The sequence below is a fragment of the Arachis ipaensis genome, chromosome B5 (genome assembly GCF_059453495.1).
Source record: "Arachis ipaensis isolate K30076 ecotype BB chromosome B5, ASM5945349v1, whole genome shotgun sequence".
NCBI lineage: Eukaryota > Viridiplantae > Streptophyta > Magnoliopsida > Fabales > Fabaceae > Arachis > Arachis ipaensis.
In genome coordinates this window covers 14497647-14506196 of record NC_142440.1, presented here as the reverse complement: position 1 = coordinate 14506196, position 8550 = coordinate 14497647, and the positions used below count along the sequence as shown (strand labels likewise).

Genomic DNA, 8550 nt, shown 5'->3' with positions numbered 1-8550 from the left:
ATTATATAAATAGTCAATTAAGATTTATAGGTGTGTCTTGGGATGTCACTTAACATGCTACATTAGCAAATTTTGATACCATCAACAAAAAAATTAATGGAAGAACTAACATGACTAATTTAAAATCTTTAAAAAAATAAATTTAATTAAAAAAATCTTTCAAAAACTAATTTGAAAAATGAATGATGGACTAATTTGACTATTTATTCGAAATGGAACTATTCAATCTTTCCTTCAATTTCATTCTGTTGTAACAGTCTCGTTGGTTCATTTGATAGATGAATAGAAAAGAACAAAAACATTGGAAACATTATATTGATCTTAGCTTCTTTTACCAATCCATATATATGTACGTGTCTATTATACGTTTCAACTTTCAAGCTTCAACCTTTTCAGATTGCATAATTCGCTTGATTTTGACACCATGAGATTTGCCTTTTGTTCCGAGGGTTACCTGAAACTGTAGGTCGATCTCAGTCGAGATGTCAGAGATGACGTGTCCGGCTGGGGGTAGCGGCCGGAGCTGTCGTGTCGGACTTGTTGGACTGGCTGCACTGCTGATCCTTTGTCACCGGAGGGTGGGGGTACCTGCAAGAGACTCCGATGCTTAAGTTAGCATGGGTATTAAACAGGTTTTTAGTAGAATCAGAGTATGAGTTATACCTGGGTGCTCCAGTGTATTTATAATAGTGTGGGATGACCTTCTTAGATAGATAAGTTAGTTATCTTATCTTATCTTATCTTTTGGTGATGTCAGCTTATCTTCAATGGAACCGCCCTTATCTCTATAGGCTTGGGCTGCCTTTGGATCTGGGTCGTATTCCTTGAGTTGGGCCCTTTTTTGGGCTTTCCTGTCGATTTGGCCGACTTCTTTTAGGAAGAGGTCGGATAGTCTGACCTGAAGAGGTCGGTCGCTTTGTCGCCAATCATCCCGGGTCGGATAGCTCGACCCAGGGTATGAACACCTTTCATTATCATGCCACTACTACCCTCCTATATATCTCCCTTCCTCTTTTACACATACATATACGCATATAAGAGATAACGATAAAACATACATTGACCAAATGGTCACACATTCTTCTGCTTCATTTACCTTTATGGGTTTCATTTTCCAACTCATGTCCTTTATATAATAATAATATGTCTAAAATAAATTGATGTACTCGTAACCCGTTACACTCTAACCGAGCTATAACTCGGCCAAACGTATGTTATAGTTCGGCTGGTATAATTCTTACGTTACATCTAAACAGCTGATATCGCTTTATTATCTGTTATTAACACAATTAAAACTGATAACGATAACAATAGTTATTTTACCTATTGATGTGTCCTCTACAAAATCAGCAACAGGATTAACATCAGAACCGACCACATAAGATGGAGACAATCTCGTAATTTCGGCTCAGCATTCATAACAAGTCAAATACTTTCCGTTAACAATGTTACAAACAGCATTCACAATCCAGCCAAAAAGATCGGAACAAGCAACAAACTAAACACTACACTCATCTATATAAACACACCAAATACCTCAGTAGGGTCAGGTGACAAACACACTTTCATTTTCTTATTGGTATTAATTTATCAATATTCTCTTTTGACTTGAGCATTGGAGTGCTTTATGCAAGTGCTCTCGCTGCCGTGTTTTGCATTGCCGAGGTCTACCACCACTCTCCTCGAACGACGTATAGCTCCTCCCAAAACCGAGCAGTCGGAGAAGGAGCCATATACCTCGGTCAAGTTGGAATGGAACATTTGGCGCCCAACATGGGGCCCGGAACTTTATCTAACCCCACTATTTTCTTTCTCTAGCTCTTTATTCTCTTCTTTGACAGGATCTCCAATCCTCCGACATGGCTGACAACGGGGTTCATCAACCCACACAAGGAGAGCTCTTAGCTCAAATTGCCAAACTTCGGGTGAAGGTCCGAAGGATAGCTGAACTGTCCATCCGCAACAATGCTGAAAAACATGAAAGAGGCTCCAAAGGCTCAGCTCAAGGCAACACTGATCCATTGTGTCTCAATCCACCGAAGGAGAAGCTGACCTTGGATAACCCATTCTCCGAAGAGATCACCAACTTCCAAATGCCCAAAAATTTCGTGCTACCCACTTCCCTTGAGCCATATAAGGGGATTGGTGACCCCCGTGCTCATGTTAAAAATTCCAGTCTATGATATTTTTAAACGGTGCTAACAATGAACATATACTCTGCTGAGCTTTTCCTACTTATCTTGATGGTGCTGCACTACTTTGGTTTTCTAAACTATCTGCAGGTTCGATCTCTTCGTTTGAAGAACTGGCGAAGTCCTTCATTGACTACTTCATAGTTTCAAGGATATACGTACACGGATCGGATTACCTTGGTACCATCCGACAAGGACAACATGAAAGCTTGAAGGAATACATGACTCGATTTGCTAAAGCAACCATGGAAATACCAGATCTAGACCCAGCAGTCCACCTGCACGCCCTTAAGGCCGGCCTCCGACCCGGTAAGTTCCAGGAGATAATCGCGGTGACCAAACCGAAGACACTGGAGGAATTCTGAGAAAGAGCAGCTGGACAAATGGAGATTGAAGAGCTTCGTGAGGCAGAGAGAACAGAAAGAAAACAACCTAGGAAAGAAGAAGATAAGACTATAAGATCGCCAAATAATAAGGAACCGAGAAAGCCATTCAAGCTCACCCTAAAATTCGACAATTATACCAGATTCAACACAAAGAGAGAAAAAATGATCAAAGAGATTCTCAACGCCAAAATTATAAAACCTCCAGCTCGAGCAGGAAGTTACAAGGATCAACGATTTGTAGACAGAAGTAAACACTGTGCTTTCCATCAAAAATATGGGCACACGACGGATGAATGTGTAATCGCCAAAGACTTGTTAGAAAGGTTGGCTCGGCAAGGCCTCTTGGACAAATATGTCGAGGGAAGAAAAAATAAGGAAAACATTTGAGACCGAGAAAAGCGCCAACAAACCTCGGGAAGCAAGGACGACAATAAATGGTCCAACCCTAGTCTACCAAAGGGGATCATAAACTATATATCCGGAGGATTCACCGGAGGGGGCACGACAAACTTGGCGCGCAAACGAAGTTATCGAGCGATGCTGGCCATCGAAGGAACAGCACCACAAAGCAACAAGAATACAAATGATCTTGAAATCACTTTCAGCCAGGCTGACGTATCTTCGACCATCCCAAACTTAGACAATCCAGTAGTGATCTCCATCCAAACAGGCGAACTATTGGTAAGAAAAGTTCTTTTGGACCCAGGTAGTAGTGCAGACGTTCTTTTCTATTCTACTTTTCGAAAAAGAAAATTATCTGAAAAAGCCATGCAACCCTCATCCGAAGAATTGGTAGGATTCTCAGGAGAAAGGGTCCCAATTAAAGGTTATATATGGCTAAAAACGACACTGGGGGACACCCCATTATCACGGACCATTGATATCCAATATCTTATAGTCGACTGCCCAAGTCCTTACAATATTATTCTCGGAAGACTTGCTCTGAACATGTTCACAGCAATAGTATCGACCTTACATTTATGTGTTAAGTTTCAGGCACAGGACGGCAAGATAGCAACACTCCATTCAAACCGCCAACAAGCTCGGCAATGCTACAATGCAAGCCTAAAAAGATCTGACACGAGACAAAAATATCAACAAGAGGTCAAGGCAATCCATAACACGAATGAAGTATTGTCCCTAGAGAACTTGACCCTCGAGAGGACACCCAAGAAAGACCCCAGCCAGGGGATGAGCTCCAGAAAGTCCCCTTGACATCAAAACCGGAGCAATTCACCTACATCGGCCAAGCACTTCAAGGACAAGAACAATTGGAGCTTATAAAAGTACTACAGGATAATGCCGATCTATTTGCCTGGACCCCAGCAGATATGCCAGGAATAGACCCAAACTTCATTTGCCACAAGCTCGCCATTGACAGAACGGTCCGACCTATAACTCAAAAGAAAAGGAACTTTGGGGTGGAAAAGGCAAAGGCAGCTCTAGAAGAAACCAAGAAGCTACTCGATGCCAACTTCATCAAAGAAATCCGCTTCACCACGTGGCTCTCGAACGTGGTAATGGTAAGGAAAAATTCAGGTAAATGGCGCATGTGCGTCGAATTTACAAATCTCAACAAGGCATGCCGAAAAGACGCCTACCCACTGCCGTGTATTGACAAACTCATAGATAATGCGTCAGGTTTTAAAAGCTTAAGCTTCATTGATGTATATTCTGGTTACAACCAGATCCTTATGCATCCATAGGACCAGAGCAAAACAACTTTCATAACGGAACATGAGAATTTTTGTTATAAAGTAATGCCATTTGGTCTAAAGAATGCAGGTGCAACATATCAGCGACTAATGGACAAGGTGTTCCACCAACAGATAGGTCGAAATATGGAAATCTACGTGGACGATATGGTCGCCAAGACTACACCAGAAAGATCATATTGCGACAACCTCAAAGAAATATTCAATCAGATCCGGGCATATAATATGAGACTCAACCCAGAGAAATGTGCTTTCGGGGTACAAGAAGGCAAGTTCCTCGGTTTCATGTTGACTTCGCGGGGAATCGAAGCAAACCCTGAGAAGTGTGAGGCGATACTTAACATGGCAAGTCCGAAAACAATAAAGCAAGTGTAACAACTGGCAGGAAGAGTGGCCGCCTTGTCACGATTTTTGCCAGCAGTATCAAACCGATCATATCACTTTTTCTAGACAATATCAAAAAGTAAAAAATTCGAGTGGACAAAGGAATGCGAGACAGCATTCGCCGAACTTAAAGCCATCTTATCATCGCCACCAGTATTACAAAGCTCGGAAGTCGGTAAACCTTTATATTTATATTTATCTGTTTTCAATTATTCTATAAGCTCGGTTCTTGTCACTGAGACAGGAAAAACACAAAAGCCAGTATACTTCATTAGCAGAGTCATGCAGCCAACAGAAAGAAGATATCCCAGAATAGAACAATTGGCCTTAACACTAGTAACAGCAGCAAGGAGACTCAGACACTACTTCCAAAGCCACACAATAATTGTAAGACGAACCAACCACTAAGTCAAATATTAACAAAGCCAGAACTGGCAGGACGATTGACCAAGTGATCTATCGAGCTCTCTGAGTTTGATATTCAGTTTCAATCAAGGCCGGCCCTGAAGTCACAGATCCTAGTAGACTTCGTTTCCGAGCTCACACCTGACGAGCACCACAACGAGCAGACTTAGGAGTTACAGGTAGACGGTGTATCAAATCGAGAAGGAAGCGGAGCCGGGATAGTATTAAAGGAGGGAGACATAGTAATGGCCGAGCAATCCCTTGAATTTTACTTCTCAGCAAGTAATAATCAGGCCGAATACGAGGCCCTCATAGCAGGACTTAAGCTCACCCTCGACTTCCAAGTACAGAACCTAATAGTACACTGTGATTCCCTCTTAGTGGTTCAACAAATCAAAGGAGAATTCCAAGTAAAAGATCCTTTGTTAGAGCGGTACTGGCTCATAGCAAAGGATCTTATTTCAAAATTTGATAAATTTATCATATCACATGTGCATAGAGAGAAGAACATTAGAGTGGACATATTATCTAAACTCACTACTACTAGAGCAAGCACACACACATCAGCACTATCACGACTTACACTAGAAAAACCTAGCATCGAATTACTATGCATAAGGAAAATTAATCACCTCGACGACTGGAGAGTACCTTTTCTTGAATATATTAATACAGGAGTCATACCCAGAAACGAGACTAATCCTCAAAACTTTAAACGAAAAGCAAGTTTTTTCACAACTGTAGCAGGAGAACTCTACAAACACGGCTTTTCACACCCATTACTGAAATGCCTCAGCAAGGACGAAGCAAATGATGCCATGAACGAAGTCTACGAAGATGTGTGCGGAAACCACATAGGAGGACGAGCTCTGGCAGCAAAAATCATCCGAACAGGATATTACTGGCCAACGATGAAGAGAGATTATATAGCAAAGGTCAAAACATGTGACAATTGCCAAAAGCACGCCGCCATCTCAATGAGGCCCGCCGAGGTAATGCACAACATGGAGGTAAGCTGACCTTTCTACAAATGGGGGCTGGATATCCTCGGCCCATTCCCCATAGCACCAGGACAGGTAAAATTTCTTTTGGTATCAATCGATTATTTCTCAAAAATGGATAAAAGCACAACCACTAGCAAGAATAACTGCCGAAAAGGTACGATCTTTTATATGGAAAAATATCATATGCCGATTTGGAATACCTAAGGAGATCATATCAGATAATGGTATGCAATTTACAGATAACAGACTTGCATCATTCTTGAAAAATTTTAACATACAGAATCATTTTAACTCGATCGAGCACCCACAAACAAACGGGCAGGCCAAAGCTGCTAACCGAGTAATATTGTAGGCAATGAGAAAAAAGCTTAGTGATGCAAAAGGTGTATGGGCAGAACTGATCCCAGAAATACTATGGAGCTATAACACGACAATTCAATCTACTACAGGCGAGACGCCATTCAAGCTAGTCTACGGAACAGAGGTACTGATTCCGATCGAAGTCGGCATCCCTACCTTAAGAGCCGTGCTATACAATCAAAATCACAATATCGATACAAGGAAAGCCAAGCTAGATCTTGCCGAAGAAGACAGGGACATCGCCGCTATCAAACAAAGAGCAATGAAACAACTAGCGGAGAGAAGACACAACAAAAAAGTAGTGCCGAGGACATTCAACGAGGGCGACCTAGTCCTCAAAAGAACATAGGAAGCAAGACGACATCCAACACACGGCAAACTCGCTGCAAATTGGGAAAGACCATTTTGGATCGCGAAAGTACTCGGAATAGGGGCCTACCAACTCCAAACACTACAAGGTGACCCATTATCAGGGAATTGGAATATTTCTTCATTAAAGTTGTATAGATCATAAATTGTACAAATTCGCGGATGAAGGTACTCTTTTTCCCCTTAGAGGTTTTGTCCCAAAAAGAGGGTTTTACCTAAGGAGGATTTTAACGAGGCCGTGCGCCCAAATTGTCAAATTATCAAATCCAGACAATGATACATGCATAACCGATCTATTTCTACTCTTTCTATTCTACTTACAAATACAAAGAACATTAAACCAAACAGTCATAGTTATGTATACCATCAAAATACTTAATAAGTCAAAACTGACCAGAGCTCGGTCAGCACAAACAAAATGTTGCTACAGTTCACCAAAAACAATCAAACATATATAAACAAACACAAAATATACACGATTCAAGAAGGAGGAACATTCTCATCATGATCATCAACGGTACCATCCACAACCAGCTTCCCACCAATAACTATCTTGGTCACATCGAGCTGACCACAATCAAATTCAGGGGCCAAAACGGATACTTGACTAACAGCCCGATCAAACCCAGAAGAAAACATCTCCATCCCCACCTCCTCTAGCTCGTGGACCCTAGCGGTCAACTGCCCTTTGGATATATCATTCTCTTTAATCTCGGCTTGCAGCAGTCGTATCTGGTCCCGCAGACGAACAACTTCCTCCTCATACTCTTTCATCTTTGCTGTGACATTCACAATAACTTCATCCTTCTCCCCGGACGATTTTTCCAGCTCGGCAACCTTCACCTAATATGACCTCTCTAGGTCGGCCACCTTATCCTCAGTTACTTGCTGCTCGGCACCAAGAAGCTCAGTCATCCGGCCAACACACATCAGCCGTGAAGCAACAATCTGCGAAAACAAATAAAGACACTACATGAGTATAAGAAACAAAGCCAAGCAATGTACACACGATAACAAAATGAAGTACCGACCTGAATAAACTTCCCCATCCCTTCAACACTAACTCGACGAGTCATCAACATGTCCCCAGGGTACTGAGACACCCTATCAGAGAGCTCAGCGAAGGGAAACTGATCACTCCATAATGAGTGAGGGTTTGTAGCAAGAATAAAGCCATGAAGTCTCTTCTGCCTATCAAAGACAGACTTGCTCCCACCAACAGCTCCCTTATCCCCCTCCGATAAAACCTCCAAAGATTTCTCAATTTCATCCTTCTTCCTCTTAAGAGAAGAAGCCGGTTGAGCAGCAGATTGAGTAGCATCTTTACCACCCCCCTTAGGGGTCCCGGAACCACCAACAGTCTTCTCCTTTTTCTTTTTCAAAAAGGACTGAAACCTTGTAGGATCAAAAAGAGGAACTTACCCACCTACAAACACATTACAAAATCATCAAGAGAATAAAAACGTAAGCAGCAAAAACAAACACTCAACAGTACCTATATAAGCCTTCAAACCCTCATTATCACCAGAATCATGAAAACAAAGAACTTCGGGAATAGATAAACACTCCCCACTAGCAAAACTCTTTATCAAAAACTCTAATAAACAATCTTCCTCCTCACTCCGCTCCGTAGCTTCGAGAATCTGACACGGCTCCGAACACCAGTACAGAGGAAATCTCTATATAAGCTCCTCGTCTAGATAGAAAGAGTACTCGGCCTCCACAGACCGTACTT

At 41.9% G+C, this 8550-nt stretch overlaps 2 protein-coding genes across 2 annotated transcripts; one reads left to right on the top strand and one right to left on the bottom strand.

Annotated features, from left to right (window-relative positions):
* Nucleotides 1-5327: 5327 nt before the first annotated feature.
* LOC148563430 (uncharacterized) lies at nucleotides 5328-6795 on the top strand. Its single transcript, XM_088486804.1, has 2 exons — nucleotides 5328-6092; nucleotides 6439-6795. Exons 1-2 carry the CDS (start codon nucleotides 5328-5330, stop codon nucleotides 6793-6795), a joined length of 1122 nt encoding a protein of 373 aa, XP_088342930.1.
* Nucleotides 6796-7295: 500 nt separating this feature from the next.
* LOC148563429 (uncharacterized) lies at nucleotides 7296-7891 on the bottom strand. The gene is made up of 3 exons (XM_088486448.1): nucleotides 7847-7891; nucleotides 7686-7763; nucleotides 7296-7652 (listed from the first exon to the last, which is right to left on the bottom strand). Exons 1-3 carry the CDS (start codon nucleotides 7889-7891, stop codon nucleotides 7296-7298), a joined length of 480 nt encoding a protein of 159 aa, XP_088342574.1.
* Nucleotides 7892-8550: the final 659 nt, after the last annotated feature.

Bases quoted from the DNA above. Each gene is read 5' to 3' on its own strand.
- LOC148563430 (XM_088486804.1), top strand. From the start codon at position 5,328: ATGGCCGAGCAATCCCTTGAATTTTACTTCTCAGCAAGTAATAATCAG. The intron at 6,093-6,438 runs GTAAGCTGACCT...GTAATATTGTAG, and splicing joins AGGTAATGCACAACATGGAG to GCAATGAGAAAAAAGCTTAG.
- LOC148563429 (XM_088486448.1), bottom strand. From the start codon at position 7,891: ATGACTCGTCGAGTTAGTGTTGAAGGGATGGGGAAGTTTATTCAG. The intron at 7,764-7,846 runs GTCGGTACTTCA...TTGTTTTCGCAG, and splicing joins GGATGGGGAAGTTTATTCAG to ATTGTTGCTTCACGGCTGAT. The intron at 7,653-7,685 runs GTGGCCGACCTA...TATTAGGTGAAG, and splicing joins AGCAAGTAACTGAGGATAAG to GTTGCCGAGCTGGAAAAATC.